Genomic DNA, 27,004 nt, shown 5'->3' on the forward strand with positions numbered 1-27,004 from the left:
ATTGAAGTGAGTAACAAAATTAATTATATAATAAGATACAAATTTTTAAAATTTCTAGCACAATGCACAAATTTTTAGTTTTAAAATAAATTTTTACTCTATTTTTTATCTTTTATTTAATTTTTTTATATTTTTTCTTGATTTTCTTATTAATTATGATTGTAATAATTCATCACAAATTTGTATTTTGTAGAGAAAATTTATCATCATAAAACATAGAAGACTTAACCAAAAAATTTAAAAAATGTTGATTAATCACAAAATAAAAAATTATGAATTATGATTTAATTATGTTGTAAAATATAAATGGAGGCTATTTAAAATTAGTTTTTTACCATTAATGTTAACTTAAATTATAATAAGGTAAAAAATAAAAATTGTATATAGTAATTTAATTAATTATTTATACTACTAAAATTATTCTTTATTATATCTCATTTATTTTTATTCATTGGTGATCTTTAATTTCTATTTTAAATAAAAATTTGAATTGATTGAATTAATTTTTTTTCAATTAGTAATATAATTATTGTGACATTTACTTTGATCAGTAATATTTTTAATTTATTTAATCTAATTAATCATCTCTTTCTTATTTTATGCTAATTTAACTAATTAAAGTTAATAAATTTTAGTTATTTTAATTCTTGCAATTTTTTATTCTAATAATGTATTTCAATTAATGCATTAATAATATTTATAAGTCATTAATAATAATAATAATCTCATTTTAAAGTGACGTTTTATTCCATATATATATATATATATATATAATTAGAATTAATTACATTAAAAAATTAAATTAAGATTATGGTAGACTAATTATATTGTTATTAATTAATTATATTAAAAGATTAAGATTATGATGAATTATTATTATTTTATTACTTTTTATTTTTTATATTAATTCAAATATTTAGTTTTTTTATTATTATTTTTATTCTTTTATTCTACGTGTTTATTCCTACGAATCTTGTTAAATTAAATAAGATACTGTATATCTTCTTTTTATTCCTCTTTTATATACACATAAAATTTATTAAATTATTTATCTTCCATCTAATAATTTTGTTTCTCTTCTATTTATATTTCTTTCCTTTAATATTTTATTGGTTCTTATTTTTCTAAATATAACTTTAATTTGTGTATTTGTTCTTATTACATCTAATATTTTTTATTTACGTGTCATATACATTCTTATATATGTTATAGAAATATGATTTGATTCCATTAATTTGTCAAATATTTTTGAAAAATCTAAAGCTAAAGCACAAAAATATATTTATAGATATTTTATTTTTTATAATATTTTTTGTCATATTTTTGAAATCCTAAGTTAAATATGAATATATTGATTTTTGAAATAGAATAAATATATTTTAAATTTTTTGCATCTAAAAATAATATTCTATCAATGTTAGAATTATTTAGATGGATAAGTAATAGTGAATATAGAAATATGATTTGATTTTATAATATTTTTTGTCATATTTTTTGAAATCCTAAGTTAAATATGAATATATTGATTTTTGAAATAGAATAAATATATTTTAAATTTTTTGCATCTAAAAACAATATTCTATCAATGTTAGAATTATTTAGATGGATAAGTAATAGTGAATATAGAAAATTTAGGATGGATAGAATTAAGTACATCTTTTTATTGAAAATACGAATTTAAAAATATTATATTCAGTTCTCAATAGTCAACCTCTTATTGAACCATTATATGTTCAAAAGATTTTTGAAAAAATGAAATAATTTTAGGTATATAATTTTTTGTAAAAATTTAATTAATTCAATATATTTATTATTGTTGATTAAAAAAGTAAATTAAAATGACAATGTAATATTTCTATACTCTTAAAATATTATTTATTTATTTTTATAACATTCTTTATTATTCAATGATCACATGAATATAATTTAATTCAATAAAATTATTTATTATCATTTGATTGAATAAAAATTCTATTTTATCTAAAAATTTTAGAATTTCTCAACTTCAAGATCATCCATGTTAAATCATTAAGAAATATAACTAAGAGCACGAAAGCGTCCCTTTATTCGAGAGCATGATTGAGATTAGAGAGCTTGACTCTTGTGGTTCTTTGATCTTCGTCAACTAAAATCCTATGTATCCCTGATAGGGTTGAATCACAACTCCACTGTGGAAAAAGAGCTACGGAGGCGAGTTTGATGTATTGGAGATCAAAATTCTGAAGTCATTATTTATATTTGAGTGTGACACTCATTAAATCTTAAAACTCATAAAATAGTGTCCATGGTTTTAGTCTCATTTATCCAAATCAAAAGTAATAATGACTTATTTAATTCAACATTTATGACAATAAATGAGATCACCGTTATATAAATCATTTAATGTGAAATTACTTAATTTGTGATTATAATTAATATATATATTGCTCATACATATATTAAGAAATAATAATTTCCTAACAATCTTCCACTTGAACTATACGTATATATTTTCTTGAGATAATCACATCTTATAAATTTTATGCGCACATCTGAATGTTATTTCCTTGATTACTTTAACAATATGGTCTGTCTCATATATTAGTTATGAAATTACCACAGCTTTTATCACATTAGTGTCGCAACGAAACCACAATGATTGCCATACTAAAATACTCAACCACATAGATCAAATTTAGATGAGAAAATTCATAAATTACATACAAAAATGATCTCATGCATGCCTATTTTCAACTGGTCCAACTTGAATAAAAATTCTATTTTATTCGATGACAGACTCAAATGAAACTGCAACGACAATGTCCGGGCTCATAGCGACAGCGACTAAGTAATGAGTCTGTGGAAGAGGAAGAGAAGAACTTAACAGACTCATAATGAGAGAGAGAGAGAGAGAGTAGGCGGCGATGGGTTCAGCAACGACAATGATGGGTGCTATGAGATTTTTTGTGAAGAAGCCGAGAAAAAGAAGACTCTGGGTGAAGATGACTGGGTTTCTCTTGCATGGTTATAGAGTATGGACTGAAACTGTGAATCACTGAATTTGTGATGTGAGACAAATCCTAATTCCTAAAAATGTTTATATGTATATATCTGGGGCGGGTACATTCTAAATCTGACCATGTCCTACCCTAAGCAAAATCTGCCCCAACTCGGGTCAAGTTATTACCCTCCCCAACCAGGTATGGACGGATCGGTACCCGCGTATTCGGGTATTCCTAACAAGTATATATAACTACATATTGATACTCCATTTATTAAGGGTTTATCGCCAGCCAATGAATTGTTACACACACAAGGCGAGATTCTAACTCCTAATAGTTGTTTAAGCAGACGAGTGAGATGATCACTCAACAAACTCAAATTGAATAAGACAAATACTAATTATTTGTAATATTTTAATATTAAAAATCTTGAGCATTTGATTTTAATTATAACTTTGTAAAATGTTTATAATAATAATTACTATGTATATTTTATTTAATTTTTTAATAAATTTTTTTATATAATTTTATGCAGGACAGATTCAGAAATATTATCATGGGGCCAATAGCATATATAATATTAAAAAATTATAAAAAAAATTATAAATGTTAGATGTATTACAAAAATATACTGATAGAGAATATATTTTAAAGTACAAAAAATATGTATGTACTTTTTACTAACGAAGTGGCCGATTCTTTGTATCATAAAATTCATTGATAATAGAATATGTGTCAAATTTTTCAGCAATTTTTTTAATATAATTAAAAGACAATTAGCAAGAAATTCATCTTTCATTTTATTTTTGAGTTATTCTTCACAATATTCATAGTTGAAAAAAATCTCTCAGTTGTAGCAGTTGAAACAGAGAAAATTAATACCAAATGAATCAAGAAGGACGGTCACAAGAAGAAAAAGAATCCACTTTATGGGATTTAAAAAAATTTATCTAAGTAAAAAGTATTAGTAATAATATCTTTTTTAATTTTTTTAATATTATTACTTACTTTTTAGATATTAGAAATCATTAATATTTAGATTGGACTGGGCTTTTATTTATACTAGACTAAATACTAAATAATTTTTTTTAAAAATTAAATCATACTTAATAACTTATTACTATTAACTTTTTAAAAAAAAAAATTGGGATCCGAGGCCTCTACTCACCCCCAGAATATGTCCGTTCCTAATTTTATGTATTATCCCGTACAGAGTACAAAACATACACTAGTTTGTTTGTAAAATAGGGTGACCTATCTAACTTTACTCTAATTTTGGTTTAATTACGTCGATAGATTTTATAGTTTTATCAAATTTGTAATTAAATCATTATATTTTTCTTAATTGAATATTTACATTATTTTTAATTTTATTATTAAGTCATTTTTAATATAAAAGATACTAAAGGTAATTGAATATTTTTCTGTAAATTAGGATAAAATACTAAATTGGTCCTGCGTTTAGGCATAATCTTATTTTGGTCTTTAAGGTTTAAAGTGTCCTATTTGAATCCAAAAAAGTTTTATTTAGCTTTAATATAGTCCCACCGTAAGGTCAAAGTTAAATAATTAACGGAATATCCTACATAACAACAATACAAGAATAAGGTCGATAATCTAGAGAACAAGTACAAGCTCCAAAGGTACAAAATCAATCGTGGATGCATCAATACATTTATTTATCATTCTCCTTAGTTCTATAGAAAATATTTCATTTAAATTGAAAGAAAAATGATAAATAAATGTATTGATGCATCCATGGTTAATTTTGTGCCTCTGGAGCTTGTACTTTTTCTCCATATTATCGACTTTATTTTTGTACTGCTGTCAATCTGTCATCTAGAATATTCTATTAATTATTTAACTTTGACCTCACGGTGGGACTAAATTGAAGCTAAATAAAACTTTTTTGGATTCAAATAGGACACTTTAAATTTTAAAGACCAAAATAGGATTACGCACAAACGTAAGGTAGGGTGCACATGGTCCGGCCCGACCCGAAATCCCGGCTCGGCACTAAACATTTTAGGGACTAATTTGGTGTGATTTCACCGGGTCTAGGACTGGATAAAGGTCTCAAAAATAGACACGGTCATTATTTCGGGCTGGGTCCGGAACCCGGTTTCACCCGACCCATGTGCACCCTAAAGAAACTAAAAAAGGTATACATGTTTTAAATTAATTTTAATATTATGTTATATTAATTATAAGCTTATTGTTTTATTTTTAATCACACTTGTTGAATTAGAAAATAGATCAAAGAAGCATCAAATTAGAATTTATAGATAAATTCAAGTTCAAATATAGATATAAACTATTCGGTAACAAGTTTCTTCTTTATAAATAAGTGCATTATAAATAAGTTTCTTTATAAATAAGTTTATTTATAAATTATTGTTGAAACTTTAAAGACCCAGTTTTTACCTGGTATAGTTGTGACCCGAAAATGTTTAGATTTCATCGGGTCTAGAGTTGGGTTAGGGTCTAAAAGATAGACCCAGTGTATATTTAGGGTCGAGTCTGGATCAGGACAAATTCAGTTTCACCCAACTCATAAACACCCATAATGTAAGAAACCAATTTAGTACTTTATTCCTGCAAATTAAAAATATTTATAATAAAAAATTTAATTAGATCTTTAAATATATATTTTTTATATATTTAAAAAATATCCTATTAATTTTAATATTTTTAATATAAAAAATTTAATTATAAATTAAAAATAATATAAGAATTTAATTAAAAAAATATATTATGAAAACCTAATTACCAAACACTCCTCTACTAATGATAGTTGTACCTAATATATTATTTCGATTAGAGAAAAATTTTTAAACCGTCCCTAACAATTATTTTAAAAGATAATGAGGTCCTTAGCAAAAAAATATCCAATTTGTTTCTGAACTTTATTTTTATGGGACTGATTAACCCCTTGTTTTGTCGATTTTTAACAAATTGATGGTGGTTCGATATCTAGTGGTCTGAGAGCGAAACCTACTCCTCTTTGTAGGTACTAATTTCCTAAAAGTGCATCAAAGTGTCTTCGATTAGACTAGGATTGGGAATAAAATTAAATTAAAATTAATAATTCAAGAAAAGGAATGAAAAAGTAAAGCTTTCGAAAAGGGAAAATGCTGGAAACAGAAAGGTTTGCATTGAAATTAAAGAAAACAGTAAAGTGCCTTTGACTAAGTCGAAGGGCTTTGACATGAAAATTTAAAGTGCAGGAATGTAAATCAACGATGAAGATAAAGAGAATTGAAAGATAAATTTACTTGAAAAAATAAAGTTTATAGAAAGATAAATTGAAAAGATAAAAACATGCAAGGAGCTTTACAGAAAAGAAACTCGATCGGAGACTCAGAAATTCGCTGGGGATGTGAGTGTACTTGAGTATTTTTTGAGTTAAAATTTCAACCCTAATTCCCTAAGACTTCCTAATATTTATAATTTACTTTTGGTAACTGACAATTAATTACAAATTTACAACTTTAAATGCTTTCTCTTTGGTAACCGTTCCCACCTTTTGATTGTACACATTTTTCATGATTTCCTCACGTGATGAAAGCCTTTAACTTCTCCACTATTACAATTATTCAAATCGCTTATTCGAATAACTTATTTTGATTGCCTGACTCGAATACCTTATTCGATCTGACTTACTCACTTTCTCGAAAAACCTTGAAATCGAACTCGTGTCGAAAACCCCCATCTAATACTTGTGCGTGTGTCTTTTCGAAAACTGCTTATGCCTTCGACTGCCTTATCACTTCGAGTCATTTACCTTTATCGAAAAATATTTTTCGATCAACAAATCGCCCCCTTGGATTAACGTGTTTACTTTCGATACCTTTATTGGAAAATAACACACTTAATCCAAATTCAAATTTTAATCTTTAAATCAGTAATAACTATCATTTAACTTCCCATTAATACCGACCCACTCGACACGTTTTCCGAGACTCACGCTTCCTCTTTCTTCCACTTCATCTTCTTTGCGAAATTACCTCTTTTTGCATTCCTTCTACAGTAACGGCTACAGTAACACTTTAAATTCATCAAACTCACCCTTATTCAAACTTTTCCTTGAACTCATTGTTCTCTGCATCCTTCTTACATCACACCTCCTTACAAAATCTTTAACCTTTTGTTTCTTTTTTCTTCATTCTACAATGGCCGCTTCTTCTTCTCATGCTACTGCTCAAGACAAAGGTAAAGGTCACGTAGTAGCACCGCCAGCTCCACCAGCTCTTCGTATTCTAAACCAAGTCAATGACGAAGTCATTGACGATCCTCAACTGTAAATTAATGATACTAGAATCTTAATGCCCTCACAATAGGCGCAGATACCCATTGTTTTCTCGGACCAATTGAATCCCTAGAGAGAGCAAACAAAAAATTTTCTTTCTTCCCTAGTGCTGGAGGGGAAGATCTATTGATTAACCAAGCTTTCAACATCTCCCACTTTATTAATTAAAAATCCTTCAGGAATAATCCCAAGATTAATCCTCGTGGATTCGACTTCACAGCCTGGTACCAACGCCTTGAACCCACGAAAAGTGCTAACTGGGGGGTTTTAGGAATACAAGAACTGCTAAGGCTTTCCCATTTCTCACTTACAACACTCCCTTGGATGATTGGGGTTGTGTCTTGTTTTTGGAATCGAACAACTAACAGCTTCCACCTCCCTTGTGGAATGGTCAGAATGTCCCTTTTGGACGTAGCTGCTATCACAGGACTCCCAATAATTCTCCAGACTGTACTCCTAATATGCAGCCTGAGTGCCAATACAATGTTGCCTTAACCAATTCTTGCAGTGATTTCATTGCTAATAACATGGGTGTAGAAGGCACGGATATTACAGATGACGAACATGTAGCCTTCTTGTTCTACTGGCTGAATGCAATCCTCTTTTTGTTCTTGAAGCATTCAGATGTCAAAACTCTTTCTTCCCTTGGCTGCTCTGCTTCACAAAGGGAAAGTTCTTAACTTGGCTAAGCTTCTTTTAGGGCACATTTTTGAAGAACGTGGCCAATTTGTTCAATGCCTCCGAGAAAATAGCATAATCAGTACAGGTGGCTCTCTCTGACTCCTCCAACTATGGCTCAATGCCATTTTCGAAAAATTTATGACAAAACCTGGAAGTGGTGGCACTGATAAACAGCATATTGAAGATTTTCGATTGGCTGATTATAAACCCAAATTTCTAAATACACAAACAGATGAGGACCGATTCTGGGCTATTTTTTCTCTTTTCCACTACTGTAAAGACTTTGACAATAAGGATCTAGATTTTTCCCCCTTTTTGCGTCGAAATTGTGGCCCTACATGGCTCGATCGCTTGCTCTTCCCACATGACACAGAGGAAAGTGAACTGGCTAATTGAAACTGGACGAATCTGTTAGCTGTTCAAGTCATTCCTATAGGATTACCACAGCACAAGAAGGAAAAGCTCAAAGTAACCCTTTACGCTCCTCACTTTACAGCCAGACAATTGAGATTTTCACAGGCCATCCCAATCCCTTTTCCTCGGAACAACAAGCCACTTTGTCATGTTACTCTCTCTTCTCAACGTGACCTCGATTTTCTCCTCGCAACAAACCAACAACACAAGAACCACTTTAATTTTCTTGTCTACGACCGCAGCTCCTATATCACTAAGTCTTGTCTCGAATGGTGGACTACTTATTATTCTAGGTACAACCGCACCTTGGAAGCAATCTGTCATTCGAACAGATCCTGCTGCTAAAATTTCTCCCAAGAGAACCCAAAAAAGAAAGGCCGACACAACAATCTCTTCTTGGCAACCACAACACAAAAGTCGAAAGACTTCTACCAAGACTTCCAGAAAGGTAACCATCATTTATTTACTAGTCACATATAATCATATACTTCCAACCAACACATTTTGGAAATCATATCTATATATTAACTTTCAATTCTAATTTTCACATTAGTTATGGTTACAATTGTCAAGTAAGAGTTCTAATGAGAATGAGCAAAACATTCAGAACATCCTTGCTGCTTCTCCCCAATCAGAGGACACAGCTGATTCAGATCATGGTTCCCATTAATTCGAAAACCCAGGCTGATTCAGGTAACACAATCATCTTTAAATGCATTTTATTTACGTTAAAATAAATTTTAACCTATAATTGTGTACCTTTCATACCAGCCCACCAATGCTGCTCATTCAATCACATCTTCTGCGGCACCTGATCAACCAATTCTGCAACAATATCACGATCCGGGGCACTCCACCTCCCATGATTCAATTCAAGCTACAGGGTCTACTCAGCCACTCCGGACTATTTTTCCACCTCCTCATGTAACACCGGTGGTTGATCTGACAACAGATCCTTTGCAGTATTCTCCAATAGACACTCAAATACTTGAGTCACACTCACCAAATAATCAGGCTGCACTCTCTGCAGAAAATCAAGTGGTTCCAGACTCCGACTCTGCTTCTAGAGTTGCTGACACCATCTATTCAGATTTTTCTAGGTCTCGAGTCTTAGAGACCCCTCCAAAACTGCCTAGTCTTCCTCAACAGGCTGATTTTCAAACTCCCCCTAGACAAGGATCTGAAACACTAGATGCCTCCACTACTCCTACGAGTGCTACATTGGCCAGCCTGATCTCCGTTCTTGACCAAGTTATTTGAGAGGATGAAGTACCTGTACCAGTGCCAACACTCCCAAGGTCCACTACATCAAGACCTTTATTCGAATTAAGTGCTGACACTCGAGAACAACTTCGATCACTCATAAAGCTTTTGGATCATCCACCTGCCACCTGGGTTAATGATACAATCCTTAACCAACTCTTATCTGATCTTTTGAATTCCTCCTTTAAACTCCCGGCTACCTTGCCACATTCTGCTTCAATTCAGGAATTCAAACAACTTCTCAACGAGAGCGTAGCTTTTCAATTTCAACTCCAGAAAACTGAAACTGAAGAGGCTAAGATCAAATCTAATATAGAAGGATGTTTTGCAACCTTCGACCAATCCAAGCTTTTCGTGAGGAATTCGATTTGAGAATTTTTCATGCTATTTCCATTCAAGCTTTTTATGACCAAGAAGAAGCAAAAATTGAAACGGAATTGGCTCGAATCAATGAAAAACTTGCCAAAATTCGTCAGAGACAAGCTATCATAGCCAAACCTCTGGCCACTATCCAACAAGAGCAACAAAACCTCATCCAAGAACTTATTTCGATTGAGACTAAACGAGAAGAATACGAAAAATAACTCGAGAAAGTCCAATTCGACAAATTCAAAAAGCTGAAACGTTTTCAACTCTGGACAGCAGAAGGGCAAAGCTACGCTCTGATTTAGCACAACTATTGGCACCTTGAATTTCTTTTCATTTCAAATTTCTCTATGTATTTTTAATATCTTTCCTGGATTTGTGCATGTTAAACTCTAATTCTGCCAACAATAGAACCGCTTCAAGTATTTTCCATTGATCGAGTTAACTACTTTTTCTGACTCGATATCTTTAATCTGATAAGCATTTTCAGAATATATCTCTATTACTTGAAAAGGGCCCTCCCAAGCATGGGACCATTTGCTCAGAAATTTCAATTTCTTTTTCATTGGCAAAATAACTTTCAACACTAACTCACCTATACCAAAAGACTTCTCCTTAATTCGACGATTATAACTTCGAGCAATACTCTCTTTTTGTCGAACTATATTTTCAAGTGCCAAGATTCGCTCCGAATCTAATTCATTCAACTCATCAAACATCGCATTCCAGTAATCATTAACTGGCAAATCATTCTGCTTCAATATTCTTAAAGTATTTAGATTTATTTCTAATGGCAACACTGCGTCATGTCCATACACCAATTTGTATGGCGAAGTACCTATAGAACCCCTTGGTGAGTTTCGATAAGCCCACAATAATTGGCTTATAGTCTCATGCCACGTTCAGGTTTATTCCCGATATGCTTTTTGATCAATCTTATTAAAATTTCATTCGCTGCCTCTACTTTCCCATTAGCCTGCGCATAATAAGGAGTCGAAGTAACCATATTGATACTCCTTGAGGCTGCAAAATTTTTAATTCGCTGACCAGTAAACATTGTTCCTTGATCAGTACTCAGTGTTTGAGGAATTCCAAATCAATGGATAATATGCTCCTCAATAAAATCTATTATCTCACTTTGACTTACTTCTATCAGGGGAATCGCTTCGACCCATTTTGTGAAATAATCAATTGCTACCAGGATAAATTTGTGCTGTTTTGATGAAGGAGGGTGAATTAACCCAATTAAGTCTAAAGCCCAACCCATAAATGGCCATGGTTTTATTACCGAATGTAACTCCGATGCTGGGATTTGATGTATTGAACCATGCTTCTGGCATTCTTGACATGCTTTTGCATAATCAATGTAATCTTTTACCATAGATGGCCAATATACATGATTGTGATATAACACCCATCTCATTTTCTTTTCAGCCTGATGAGCACCGTATATCCCATTGTAGACTGCACCCAAGGTAATATTCTGGTCATTTTGGCCTAAACACCTCAATAAACTCCCATCGATACCTTTCTTATACAACTCATCAGCCATTAAGACAAAATTCATTGCCCGTAATTCATCTTTCTATCAACTGGAATATTAGGATCCTTTAAATACTGAGCAATAGGCTTCCTCCAATCAATATCTTCCCATTCATCCATGCACAAAACTTCTTTCTCACTCGCAGGTACTAGAATCTGATGAATACTAGCCAATTTCTCAAGAGTTCCTGGACCGATTTTATATTTCGAAGCAATTTGGGCTAATTCGTTAGCAATTTCATTGTGAATTCTTGGAATGTGAACCAAAGAAACTCTTCGAAAAGAAGTTAACAACTCCCAAGCAGTTGTCAAATACTCCTGCAACCTCTCATTATTGCACTTAAATTCCTTTGATAACTGCTTCAAAACCAATTAGGAGTCTCCTAATATTTAAACTTCCAAAACTCCCTTATTTATTAATATTTTAAGGCCCAAAATCAAAGCTTCATATTCTGCCTCATTATTCGAATAAGGATATTTTAATTCGAATAGAAATTTCGATGGATTTCCCTCTGGTGAAACAATTAGAATCCTAACTCCTGCACCATCTTTATGCTTCGATCCATCAAGATATAACTTCCAATAATCGATTTTCACCTCAACTACATTTGCCCCCTAGTCATTCAGATCTTTCGAATTATCCACAAGAAAGTCTACAATGACCTGACCTTTCATGGCCTTAGTCGGGACATAGTGTAGATCAAACTCTGTTAATGCTAGCATCCACTTACCTAATCGCCCACGTAACATTGGGAAGCTTAACATATATTTTATTAAATCGGTTTGTGCAATGACTTTTACCGATTTAGCCACCATATAACACTTCAATTTCATACAAGCATGATATAGAGACAAACACAATTTCTCTATCGGAGAATACCTTGTTTCGATATCAGTCAGAACTCGACTAAGGTAGTAAACTGCCCGCTCATGCCCGTCTTCATCATCTTGGGCTAACATGCACCCAATTGTGCTCTCAAATACTGCAATATATAGTTTCAAAGGCTCATGTGGACGAACATTTGCCATAATCGGAGCCTTAGACAAATAAGCCTTAATCGAATCAAACGCTAACTAATGCTCCTTTGTCCATTCAAACTGTGAATTATTTTTTAACTTTACCAAAGAAGCAAACACTCGAGCTCGATCTGAAAGGTTTGAAATGAATCTTCGAAGAAATTTACCTTACCCAAGAAAGACTGCACTTCTTTCTTCGATTTGGGTGCGGATAATGCCAATATTGCATTTGCCTTATTTTTATCAATTGTAATTCCTTTCTTATGAACGACAAAGCCTAAAAAATTTCCAGCCGATACGCCAAAAGCACATTTTAAAGGATTCATTTTTAATCCCTTCTTCCTCATGGTAACAAATGCCTGTCTCAAGTGGTCGATGTGTTGACTCACCGAAATCGATTTAACCATGACGTCATAAATATAAACTTCCATAAATTTTCCAATAAACTCATAGAAAATAGCATTCATTGCCCGCTGATACGTTGCACCAGCATTTTTCAAACCAAAAGGCATAACCACACATTCATAAGTACCTAACCCCCCAGGACAACGAAAAGTAGTTTTAGACACGTCATCTTCCGCAATGAAGATCTGGTTATATCCCAAATAACCGTCCATAAAATTAAGGATTTCATTTTCTGCTGCAAAATCAATTAACATATCTGCATTATTCAAATCTCGAAAATCAATGCATACTCTTAACTTGCCGTTTTTCTTCATTACTGGAACAATATTCGAAACCCATTCAACATATCGTGCAGTTCGAATAAACTTCACTTTAATCAAGCGTTCTATTTCTTCTTTAATTTTTTCATTGATTTGCGGAGAAAAACGTCTTGGAGTTTGCTTTACAGGTCTAGCATTCGGTTTTAATGCTAATCGATGTTCCACAAGTGAACGATCGAGACCAGGCATCTCATGATAACCCCAAGCAAAACAATCTTTAAACTCATGTAGAAGATTATAGAGTTCAGTTCGAAAAGGATCGACAAGACCTTTACATATATATGTAATTTGAACATCATCTGGAGTTCCCAGATTTACTTCCTCTAAAGGATCTTGAGATTCGAACCCTTTATAATGATCATCATCCTTTACCGAATATTTTTCGAAACCTAGTGGTTCTAAATCATAGATGCAATCGAAAGTGAAATCAATAATGTCATCAGAAATAGAAGGAACTGAATTATTTATTTTATTAACATTACTTCGATTTTCAACACAATGAGCTTCCGCTATCAAGTCATCCATTGGATTCGAAGCATTACTTTCATTACATATATTTGAAATATCTAAACCAAAACAAGACTCGACTGAAGAAATCGAGTTGATACAATGATAATTAGAAAAACGACTAACCCTGTGTGATTCAACTTCATCAGATGAACCATCTTTATTTTCTACAGAATAAGAATTACTTAAATAATTACTTAAAGTTACCAGGTAATCGGAAACTCCCTCAACCTGGTCCATAATCTAACCTTCAAAGGATCTTCAAGATAGACAGTCCCAACCAGTTGGTTCAAACCCCAACTCTGGGTAGCGCAACTTCACTGATAAGCCCTCTGAGGACAAGTAGCAACCTTCACAATTATAAGAATTTAGTGTCCGATCAACATTCAAAGGCTTCAATTTAGGATTGTACATCCTGAAATCAACGTGCAGTTGTTTGACATAAAGGTTCGAATCTGCCTTGATGACTTCAGGTTTGCCATCCTTTGTCCATAGAAAAACACTTTGATGCACAGTGGAGGGGACTGCACCTACACCATGAATCCAATCTCGCCCCAACAAAGTATTATAGCTTGCTCTCAATGGAACCCCCACAAACACAGTGTTGCGCTCAGATGAGCCAACTTTCACAGTCAAAGTAACCAGGCCTCTAGCTGGAGTCGAGGTTCCACTAAAATCTGTCACAGTAATATTCGTGGGGACCAAATCATCAGGATGTTTTCCCACTTTCAATAACATCCTCTCAGGCAAAAGACTAATTGTCGCACCACCATCAATCAAGACCTTGTTCACCTTGATCCCACTCAATGTAGTAGTGATATGAAGCGGGCGGAGATGTGACATTTGCTTTTCAGTAGGCCAAAGGAAATACCGTGGCTCATCTTCAATTCAAATGAAGGAAAAAGCTTCTTCATCCTCCATATCGTAATCTTCATCTGGGTCACCTTCATATTCCCCCAGATATTCAGTTGGAATGATTGAAATTGTCCCAATCATGTCATCATCTCCTTCATCAAAATACTCTTAATCAACATCAACCTCTTTGTTTTTATCAACTCCTAAAGTTTGAGCAAGTGCCTTGCCCTTTTCCATCTTTATGGGAGATGGAATTCCTTTTGGACAAGTCTCTCCATCAGACGGAAAGACAATTCGAGAATGCACAGAAGGCATTGTCCCCTTGTTCACTTCCACCTGAGGCTTCTTATGCTGATTAGAATTTCTTCTGCCTCCTCTGCCTCTCTGATACCCTCTCACCCGACCCTGAGAATAAGGGTACTGGTTTTGAGGAGGACCCCGATGCCCCCATTGCGGGTTACGTCGATACAAATGATCTCTTTTATGAAATTTCTGACAATTTTAAATCCACTGTACACCTATGGCCTGGGATCGGCTTAAAGGTGCAGCAGAACTTTGTTAAGGGGTCTTAGAACACTGACCCTCAATGCGCCGAATTGGTTGCCTCTGGCGCGCCTTCTCTTCTCTATGAGCTAATTCTTTTTTCATTTCTCTTTCTCAAAAATTGCCGCTACTTCGGCATCAAAAACAACATTACACCGCGGACACAGAGATACGTCCCGGTCTTTAATCTTTTGTTGAACCAGAAAATCCAACAAATCGTCCCCTGCCCTAGGATATATAGATCTTACATGTGACTCAAAATCATCTAGAGTCACGTCAAAATCATATGACATTCCAACCATATTCACTCAAAAACAAGGTTCTATAAAGCTAGCATCTGCTTCGAAGGGATCAGTATCAACCTTCATCTCCTTCTTGCCATCATCAAATTTCAACCGTCCTTCCATTATTGCTTCCTGAATTAAATCCCTGAAACGAACACAGCTGTTAGTTGAATGACTTGTTGCTTGGTAAAACTTACAATAAGGCTTTCCTTTCAAATCTTTCACCGAAAGTCAAGTTCTACCCTCAGGCAGAATTAACTGTTTATCTTTAAGCAACACATCGAAAATCTGATCAGACTTCAAAATATCAAAACTATATTTCTTTCCGCTTTTTAGTTTTGAATCATTCGACTTTTCATTTACAGGAAGCTTTTTGAGTAAAGAACAAACATATGGAGGGCCTTTCTTAAGTTCGGCCAAATCGACCTCTGTTTCAAAATCGATCTCTTCCTCTGAGGACTCCATAGTTACATAGGCAACTTTTTATTTTCGAGTAAAAGGTTTACTCTTCGATCGTTGCTCACTCCTATACTTTTCTTTCTCCTTTTTCATGAGTTCGGTCTGACAAACTTTCTCAGCCAAATGGGCTAAATCGGGGATATGCACATAAAGCATCTTTCTACGCATATAAAACCCTAGCCCCATAGTTGTTATTTTCACTATCTCGTTTTCGGGTAATGACACATAACACCTACTTCTACCGTTTTTGAAACGTATTAAATAATCATCGATGGTTTCACCATCTTCACGTTTCAAAGCCACTAAATCAGTAACTGCCACATTCATTTCCCCTCGATAAAACTGAGCGTGAAAAGCAGTTTCTAACTGATTCCATGTAGTTATTGAATTTGGCCTGAGATTAAAAAACCAAGTAAATACATTATTCGTTAACAAAGAAGGAAAAAACTTCATTTTCAAATTTTTATCATTGGCTAGATTTCCAATCTCAACCAAATATCGAGCCACATATTCAGTAGTTGATTCTCCGACTTCCCTAGCAAAATTTGTGACTATCTTTGGATTTTTTACTCCTCTTGGCACTTCAGCCATTTGAACAACCTGGGAAAAAGCAGACACAAAGTGGGGTTGATTCATGAAACCAACATTCAGGCCAACTTGATTCAACACTTCTTCCACAATTCTGGTGACTTGATAACGTTCACCGCCATGATTATTACATAATCTGGCTAGAAAGTCATCAGCATTTTGATTCCGGGGAACTACATGAGGAATTTCTCTATTAGCAACATCATTTTCATTTTGAAAAATATTTTTGAACCCCTCATTATTTTTCTTGGAATTATGCCTTTCACCTTCCTCATAATCCACGATTCGAGCAATACGTTCGACTTGCCTAGCAAGACGTTCGAATTTCGATTCGTGATCAGCCATCATTGGATTTAGAATTGTAGTTATTTGTTGAGTCAACAAATTGACTAAGTCATGATGACTTTCCTCTACTTGTTGTCGATAAACTGCCATTGAATTCGCAGCATTCGAAGTAGAGCTCACATTAAAATCACGAGAATACTCGGAATGCTGTTGTGGATTTTGAGAGTTACTCCCTCCATTTGTATTCCCAAAACGAATAGGTGGAACGAAACCACCCACTGGTGGGGTATAACCAGGAGGAAGACCATATGGAGGCCAACCAACGGTTAGTGGAGGCTGGAATGGTGGCAAAGTGTCACGTGGACGAGTATTACGCCCAGCATTTTCAGTTTGAACAGTTGTAACTGCTATACTCTCTGTTCCAATTGCACCTTCCGAACGTGACATCACGTTCGCTTGTTGCACAGACACTGGTATGCTATCATTGGTGGATAAACCACCATTCACATTTGACATTTCATCAGCCATGTGAATGATCTTTTCACTTCGTAATCTCATACACTAAATGACACCACAAAATGTTTATTTGACACACTTCGAAGTTTTAAAACTGTCCCACCGGACATGCCAATTTGTTTTGTCGATTTTTAGCAAATTGATGGTGGTTTGATATCTAGTGGTCTGGGAGCGAAACCTACTCCTCTTTGCAAGTACCAATTTTCTAAAAGTGCATCAAAGTGTCTTCGATTAGACTAGGATTGGGAATAAAAATAAATTAAAATTAATAATTCAAAAAAAGGAATGAAAAAGTAAAGCTTAAAGGGAAAATGCTGGAAATAGAAAGTTTGCATTGAAATTAAAGAAAACAGTAAAGTGGCTTTGACTGAGTCGAAGGGCTTTGACATGAAAATTTAAAGTGCAGGAATGTAAATCAACGATGAAGATAAAGAGAATTGAAAGATAAATTTGCTTGAAAAAATAAAGTTTGCAGAAAGATAAATTAAAAAGATAAAAACATGGAAGGAACCCTACAGAAAAAGAACTCGATCGCAGACTCAGGAATTGGCTGGGGATGTGAGTGTGTTTGAGTGTTTTCTGAGTTAAAGTTCCAACCCTAATTCTCTGGGCCCATTTGGGAAGTAGCAGAAGCTACTTTTTTTTACTTTTGGATTATGAAAAGTTATACTATACGTGTTTGGCACCACTTTAAAAAAAGCTTTTAACTTTTCGAAAAGTTAATGCATAACTTTTTGAAGAAGTAGAAATATATAACTTCTCTACTTCTCGATAAGTCATTCTACCACTTCCTTAAAAAAAATTAACTTCAAACAAAAAAAAATCTACTTTTCCTCCACCACCATTTTCACGTAAGGTCTGCTAGAAGCACTGGTCTTCCACCATCATTCTCACGTAATGTTCCATCAGCTGGAAGTAAGGGTCCTCCATCACCATTTTCATGTAATGATTCATCTGCTGGAAGTATTGATCTTCCACCACCATTTTCAGACAATATTCCATCTGAATAATCTACTGTATATATTTTTTCTAGGTATTTTTTATCATTTTATCACTCTATTTTTATTATTAAATTTGTATTTAATTATGGTATGAAATTTCAGTTTTAATTTTATTTTTTTTACATGTGCTTGCTATTATTTTCATAGTTAATTATAGCAAGTTCTTGACCTCAATAAAGGAGAAGGGAGTTCTAATAGGAGTATAAAAAAAATAAAAAACAACAACAAAATATATATTGACACACATTTTATATTTATTTTTTATTTTCACCTACCATATCATACACAATATTAGTGATTAGGTTATGTAAAATCAACATTCAATATTGGAAAGTATTTGTTATCATCGTTATCCCTTATTTTAATATTCATTCTCTTGTGTAAAAAAAATTGTATTTTTTGAGTTATTTATCCAAACGCTACAACTTTAAAATAAGTACTTTTATAACTAAAAATCCAAACACGAAATAACTTATTTATAAGTTACTATTAATAAAAGTCCTTATGCTTTAAATTTTTTTTTTCAAAAGAGCTTATTTAAGTTATTTACCCAAACTGGACCTAAGACTTCCAAGTATTTATAATCTATTTTCGGTAACTGACAGTTAATTACAATTAATTACAAATTTACAACTTTGATGCTTTCTCTTTAGTAACCGTTCCCGCCTTTTAATTGTACACATTTCTCATGATTTCCTCGCGTGATGAAAGCCTTTAACTTTTTTACTATTATAATTATTCGAATCACTTATTTGAATAACTTATTTCGATTGCCTAACTCGAATATCTTATTCGATCTGACTTACGAAAAATATTTTTCAATCAACACCGTATATAAATTTTTTTTTAGCACAGAGACTAATCAATTTCATAAAAATAAAGATCATAGACTAAATTAAATACTTTTTTTGTTTGATCTCGTAATTCTTTTAAAATAATTATCAAATACCAGATTGAGTATTAACTCTTTCGATTATATACCAAAAATAATCAATGCACATCTACGTATAATATCGAATTAGCGCATAGTCGGTGCAATGCGCAAGGCCACTAATTCATTGTTAATGCGATGGTTCCAAACAGGAATGGGTGCACAATCCACTTGTCAAATATATGGTAATTTCGAACTTCAAATTATAGTATTAGTACTTAATTTTTGTCCACTAATAATATAACACGTTATACACGGTTATCGAATTATTTTTTATCGCAATATCAATGTAAAATATAATTAATTATTGTTACATAATTAGATACACAATTAAAACTGTTCTAAACTAAGACCGTTATTAAATAAATATTCTATATTGGATCAAAACAATACTAACAAATTCTCACAAGAATCTACACAAATAAATTTATTTATCGACTTTATTATTAGGTAAATAATGATTTTTGTGAATAATATGAACAATAAATTTTAAAATTAGTCTAATAAAATAAAAACACACTACACCCTTAAATTATTTACCTAAATTTTAATAGGTTTAATTACTCTGCAGGTCCCTATAATTTTACCGAATTTTTAATTAGATCCCTATACTTTTTTTCTTTTCAATTGGGTCCCTATACGTTAATTTTTTTTTTCAATTAAGTCCCTGCCGTGAGAATACCGTCTAAGATAACAGAATATTCTGTTTAAAAAACGAATATTCTTCTGTTTGGATTAGGTATACTAACCAGATATATCTCTATTTTTTCAAAATACCCAAAAACCCTTTGACATTTTGTCCCAAAAGAAAAAAAAAACCCTAGCCAGCCCCCAATTTGCTCCCTGAAAATCGTGTGCGGTGCGTTCTCCTCCGTCGGTCCATCGTCTTCATCCATAGCTGTTGATCCGTCATCTTCATCCATAGCTTCTGTCGGTCTGTCGGTCTCTGAGGATCTGCACTGATTGATCCGTCGAAGCCCTGTCCGCCACTCGACGCGCCTCGCCTTATCTCGCCGCACCTTGCCTCACCTTGCTGCCTGCACACTCGATCTGCCAGAACAGGTAAGTTAGTTTCTTCATTTTTATTTCGTTTTGGTTGTTAAATGTATAAGATTTTGAATTTTATGCTGCTATTTGTTTGGTATCAAGTCATTCATGTCTTCATAGTTGTGTTTTATTTTTTGGCATTGATAATCTATTCACTGTAATTGCGTAATTCATGGGAAAGGTTTTAGACTAGTTACAAATGTGTATGGGAGCACTAAAGTATGGCTTCCTCAATTTTTTTTATGCCGTGTAACTGTATTAATTGTAGGCATTGTGGTTCTGTTATATTCACATTGAGTACCTAGTGTTTCGAAGCAAAAATGTTTCTCACCCTGGTGATTCTCTCAATTCAATTACTATATTGTTTTTATTTCTTGAGACAGATTGCGATTCTTGGAGTTGGAAGCCCGGCTCCGGGAGTGGTGTCCGAGGGTGCAAATACCATGGATGTAGGTAGGGCTGTGTTGGTTTAGATAGAGCCCAGGACTAGGTTGGATGCAGGGACTTGGGAGACTATAGGGGTTGGTCTCAGTGCAATTCGGCTGCAGTGGCTTGTCCAGATTGACTTGTTGTTGCAGTTGAAGGGAATTTTAGATTCGGATTTAGTGCCATTGAAGTTGAGGTATATACTGCTGAACCCATACTTATGTTTATCTATTTAATTGCCCTTTCATTGTGTTATGTAGATTGATACTCTTATCTTTAGTTGTATTTTTATCATCATATAATGGAATGATTTTTATTGTAGTCTATACATTATTGAAAAAATGATAACATTTTGAGAATGGGATCAGTCGGGATAAAACTAAGAAAATTTCACTTTGTTAGACCTAATAAACTCTTTCACTGCTTGCAATTTCACCATTCCAAGGGGAGATGTAGTAGTAGTTTTAATACCTTGAACATCTTCAATTGGATTATCACTGCTGAGGTATAATCTCTGATTTGCTTTTATATCTAGGCCTTCAACTATGGCAAACTCCTTCAATAAATGACCTACAAGCTAACATTATATGCAAACATACTTGTCTTATCACAAGCATCTTGGATGGCTAGGTATTGGATGCTTTGCTTAGTGGAGGTGGGTTCTGCAGTAGTAACCATTTGGATGTAAATTCTAATTGAATATAAGGTGCAAAAAATAAAAGGGTAATGCTTCAATATTGTTCATGCGAGATGAAGCTTAATATGTTTAGCAATAAATTCTGGTTCACATATTAAGTTTTATGCTTAGTAGGATTCATTCTTAAGGTACTTTAAGTCAATTCGATCAGAACCTAGGAACTGGAATATTTATTTATTTCCTTTGTGGTGCTTTGGAGTTGTAATTCGATATTTGGTTCTATTCCCTGTAAGGTTAGCATATTGCTTTTACCATATTTGCTTACATGTGATGCATCATATGGTATTACTAATGAAATGTTACTATTTGCCTAGCTAATTTTAGATGATACTTATCCTTATAGGGATATGCTTTGATGCTGACATTATCGAAAAGAAAAAAAAAGATTTAAAAGGACATGATTTAAATTAAAATTTGATGTAACATGTTTATGCCTATGTCAATTTTTTAGAAATATGGCATTAGTTGAATACCTAAGGGTTTTTGTACAGGAATTTTGTTCTTAGAAAGGACTTTCTCAAACGTAGAGACTTGCAAAGTGCAAGGTTTTATGTTCATGTGCAGCCGGTACTTGGTGGAACTTTCACATACATTGCAATGTGAATTTTCTGTCCATTCAATGGACCAACTACTCTTAAAATTGGAATGAAAAACATACCTTTTGAGAATTGGCTTTTAATTAAGATTTGGTGCTATTCATTTGATATTATTTGTTGTTGTTGATTTAGGTTTTCATTAAAATCTTAGTGTGTTTTCTGATGTTACAATTTATCATATCTTCTAGGAAAATATTTTGTTGTGGCAAAGACGGTGTGATGATGCGTTGTATTCCCTGCTCACTTTTGGTGTTCGACGGCCTGTGCGTCACTTGGCATTAGTTGCAATGGCAAAGATCATATTTAAGGGAGATGGAATATCGGTTTATGCTAGAGCAAGCAGCCTTTAGGGATTTCTTTCTGATGGTTCTTGTTACTATAAGGAAAATTCTTTTCTTCAATATACTTGTTTTTGAGTTTTTGTGAGCTAAATTGGTTCTCTTGTTTGAGGAACTATATAGAACTCAATTTTTGTAAACAATTTTAGTTATTATTCGATCAATGATTCTTGTTACCATATGCCATATGTAAGTTCTTTCATTATGTTGGTCATAATAAATACTTGAGTGATGAAAATTGAATTTTATATTATACTTATTACTACTATTTTTCTGTTTTATTTTATCCATTATTTTTTTTTGTATATTCTTAAGATAAGGTATTTTGAAAGTCAAAAAAATAAAAAAATGGTATTTTTGGTACAATTTGTATATAAATAAGAAAAAAATGATAGTGATAAAATAAAAGGGATTATAGAAATATTTTTTATGTCATAGAATTATTAAATATGGATTATAGGAATATCTTTCATTGAATATTTATAATTTCTCTAAATTTTCAATTAGGTACCTATACTTTTTTTCTTTTCAATTAAGTCCCTAGGGGTATACAAGTAATTTCACAATTCACTAACATTTTTTTAACGTTTAACGTTAACAAGGACTAAATTGAAAAAAAAAATGTATAGGGATCCAATTGAAAAGAAAAAAAGTATAGGGACCTAATTGAAAATTCAGTGAAACTATAGGGACCTGCAGAGTAATTAAACCATTTTAATATTAAGATAATTATCTACATACCTAATAAATTAAACATCTAATATACCTATTGAAAAAGTCTAGAAGGTCAGCAACTTTATTAAATTCTGGCCAGTATGTAACTATTAAAAGAAAAGTGAATAATTCTATACCATTAGATAAAATCTCATACCATTAAAAATATTATTGATGGCTACTTAATGACTACAAATCATAAAAATTATTAGCCCCTAATACTCCTCATATTTATTATTCACATTATTTAGTATTTTTATTGTCTACCTATATTTTTTCTTTTATCATTTTTTGAGGTGAATGTATCTATCTGAACTCTTGTGAGAATTTATTGGTGTTATCTTATCCAATATAAAATATGTTTTAATAGCCGCAAAAAACATTCCAAATTTCAGTTTTTAGTGCATCACAAATTCCTAAGATACCGTCTTAATTTTCTTGTAAACTTGTTTCTCTTTTCTGTGCATCAATTATTCTGGGCCTTAATCGAAAAAAGTATCATTGTTATCTCAATGGCGGCGTTCCGATAATAATTAGATGAATCTCAAAGCGGTATGCTAGTAAATGGGCGAATTCATGTAACTCCATTGTTATCTTGATGTATTTTCAAAGAGAAAAGAAAAATAACCGAATAATGATTAGAATTACATACGGGTTATGATAATTAGTGCCTTGCTGTGTGACTAGCTGTGGTAATAAGGGAGAATCTTGCACTACCGGAAAATGACCTTTTCATAGCAATTGGGCCCCTGAATACAGAATGCAAGAGATGTTTTCTCTTACAGCTGCAGGACTTACTGCTTCTTTGATCTCCACGAGATCTGTATCTGCTCTTTGATGACGAAGACGACGAGGAGAATGAGTGGGGGTCCATAGAAACTGACTTCCTGATAGTTTTATTAATGGACTGATCATCATCATGACCCCCTACTTGAAGTTGATCATCTCTTATTATATCAATTATTCTGTGCAGGCTGTTGTTATCAACGTTACCGTTATTATGTATGCTTTCTTCTTCTTCTTCTTCGGTAGTAGTGTCAGTTCCTGCAGGGAGAGGGAGGTCCTCCACCACCGCGTACGGCGGAGCTACGGGGGCAGTGGCACGACGACAAAGAGGGCAGCTGGAGTGAGATTTGAGCCATGTCTCAATGCAAAGAGGATGAAAAGCATGGGTGCAGTTCGGCAAAGCCCTAACACTGTCTCCCTCATCAAATTCATTCAAACAAACACAACAGCTATCGGCTCTGCTTTTGCCACTCTTGTACTTCCACACTGCCATCCACTTTAACGCATCCTCATCTAAGTCGCCGCCAATTCTGGTTGTGGTGGTTGTTGAGACGTAGTATTGATGCCACCAGGTTTCGGCTTCATGGACTGAGTCGTCATCGTCATCGTTGGGGTTCTCTCTGCGGCGGCTATAGTAGTAACTTGCAAGAATAAAAGCCGTGGCCAAGATCCCCGCCATGGCAATTATAAGAGGGGAAAAATTTGGCCTTGAATTAGGTGGTGCTGTTGACGGTGGAGGATACAATTTATGTTTGTGACACCACTCTAATGAACAATCTTTGCTGTTCATATATGAAATCCAACTTCTTGGATCTCCAAGAGAACCCATATCATCATATGGTGAATAATAGCACTTTTCAGGGGTATATATACACCCGGTGGAGTTTATGCTCAACATGTGGCTATATACAATCTTTATATGTTTCTACAACGCTTTATTTTTATTATTTTTATTAAGTATTATTAATAATAAATTAAGATTTTTGTTCTTAATATTTAGAGTAAATTTTATTTGTGTTTTTAATATTTAAATCGTCTTATTTTTATTTCTAACATTTAGGAATATAAATAAGATGATTTAAACGTTAAAAATATAAATAAAATTTATTCTAAAATTAGAGACAAAAATTATACTTTATTCTATTATTAAAGTAAGGTAGAGAAAATTGAGATTTTACGTGAAATCGAAAAAGTAAATAAAAAACGTAAAACGTAAAATCTTAATAAGATTTAAATCGTAAAATCATCAGACTTAGTACAAATTTCGTAAAATTGATAAACTCATTTAAAATCTTAATATCGAAAGATTTTAAGAGTTAAATCGAGATTCTACCTACAATCGATGTATAGCTATAGTTTGGCTTAACTCGACCTGTATAGCTATAGTTTGGCTTAACTCGACCCCACGTTGGAAATAAGTTAAACGCTCCTCCAACTACTTTGGTTTACCTCGACGAGGTGTGGTAAACATCCGTTGTTATCACATAGCCTTTTTTTTATAGATGACCAGTCATCATTCCATTATATAACTACTTTTAATACTTCAAATATTTTTCATCTAACTTACACATTAAAATTTTTACTAATTTAAACATCAAAATCTCTTGAAAGTATTTTTATCACCATTCAGACGAAGACGAAGGAACACTCACAAAATCGTTTGGATCGTGACGTCCAAGTCCATTTTCATTATATTTTGTTTTCAGATAACACTTCGGAACAATATAAATGTTATTATACTAAATTAAAAGCAGATACTTTTTAAACCTACTTAGTTTGTGTTTTGCTTTTTAATGATTTTTGTTTTTAAATTTTATGAAAAAAAATTGCAGCAAAATTTTTACATAATTTATACTAGGGGTGTGCATAGGCGGGGTGAAATCGGGTTTGATGTGACCCAAACCCGACCCGAAATATATACCGGATCTATTTGTTAGACCCGAACCCGACCCTAGACCCGATGAAACTTATACACTTTCGGGCCACAATTATACCGGGTAAAAACCGGGTGAAAACCGGGCCGTTAACATTATATTACCTTGATACCTTCTTGTAAGTTAGCATGTAAAAATATCTAAATTTCCAAGACTCCAATCATTATTTGACATGGTAAAATTCACTTAGAAAAATATAATAAGAACCAACTCTTCTCTAAAATTAAAGCATAACCATAATCAATACTAATATTATCTAATAACACCAAATATTTAAATCAATACAAATAATACAAGATTATGCATTAGTCTAAAGTCTTATGTATTTTAAACATAAAATATTAACTTATAGTCTTATATATAATGACTAATAACACAAAATATTAAGGTTTACAACACTTAAATTTCACATAATAATAGCCATCATCCATCACTAATAACACAAAATATTAATTATGTATGATGACCGGGCCACCGGGCCGATTTCGGGTGACCCGAGTTATGGCCCGGACCCGACCCGAAACAATAACCGGGTCTATTTTTGAGACTCATACCCGATCCTAGACCTGATGAAATCACACCAAATTAGCCTCTAAAGTGTTCGGGATCGGGCCGAATCTTCGGGCCGGGTCGGGCCATGCACACCCCTAATTTATACGAATGATAAATTTGCTAAATCAGCAGCTATTTTGATATTTTTAGTAGTGTACTTTTATCATTTTACGATTTTCTTTCCTCCATGAGTTATTTTTAACAACTTAGAAATAAATATAAAAAATAAAAACGCAAATCATACAGAACTAAACTTCATAGCTTTTTTTATTTCTAATTTTTTTTTTCCTTGGTTAAAAAATGCATTGTTTTCGTTGACGGAAGGACCAGTATTGATGTTGTTGGTTGTGAAATTTATTAATATAATTAGTAGACATAAGCCATTCATGAATTATGATGAACAAGTAGCTATATGCGGAGCAATAATTTGGCCATCAAGTTAGTTGTAGGTGGAGTGATGATGCTACAAAGTTGATAATGACCACTTTCCTCTTCAATATGTCCCACTTACTTAGGGAATGCATGATCCAAATATGATTTTATTTTGTGAAAATCATATGGTTCGTCTTGACAAGTCGTGAAAGTGCTCTTTAAATAAGTCACAGAAGAGAATAGTCAAAGGACGACGCTGGACTTTTGCTATATTC

The 27,004-nt window shown here is 33.0% G+C and overlaps 1 protein-coding gene and 1 long non-coding RNA gene across 2 annotated transcripts; one reads left to right on the top strand and one right to left on the bottom strand.

Moving 5' to 3' along the window:
* Positions 1–20,042: 20,042 nt before the first annotated feature.
* On the top strand, positions 20,043–22,619 carry LOC112777357 (uncharacterized). Its single transcript, XR_003190396.3, has 4 exons — positions 20,043–20,329; positions 20,698–20,936; positions 21,276–21,395; positions 22,222–22,619. It is a non-coding gene; the product is annotated as an uncharacterized lncRNA (long non-coding RNA).
* A 1,021-nt stretch (positions 22,620–23,640) lies between these two features.
* LOC112776759 (putative RING-H2 finger protein ATL53) lies at positions 23,641–24,752 on the bottom strand. The gene has a single exon (XM_025820998.2). It carries the CDS (start codon positions 24,698–24,700, stop codon positions 23,750–23,752), a length of 951 nt encoding a protein of 316 aa, XP_025676783.1. The 5' UTR covers positions 24,701–24,752; the 3' UTR covers positions 23,641–23,749.
* Positions 24,753–27,004: the final 2,252 nt, after the last annotated feature.

Source organism: Arachis hypogaea, chromosome 19 (genome assembly GCF_003086295.3).
Source record: "Arachis hypogaea cultivar Tifrunner chromosome 19, arahy.Tifrunner.gnm2.J5K5, whole genome shotgun sequence".
In the NCBI taxonomy this organism is placed as follows: Eukaryota; Viridiplantae; Streptophyta; class Magnoliopsida; order Fabales; family Fabaceae; genus Arachis; species Arachis hypogaea.

Excerpts from the sequence above, each read along its gene's own strand:
- LOC112776759 (XM_025820998.2), bottom strand. The coding sequence starts at position 24,700 with ATGGGTTCTCTTGGAGATCCAAGAAGTTGGATTTCATATATGAACAGC.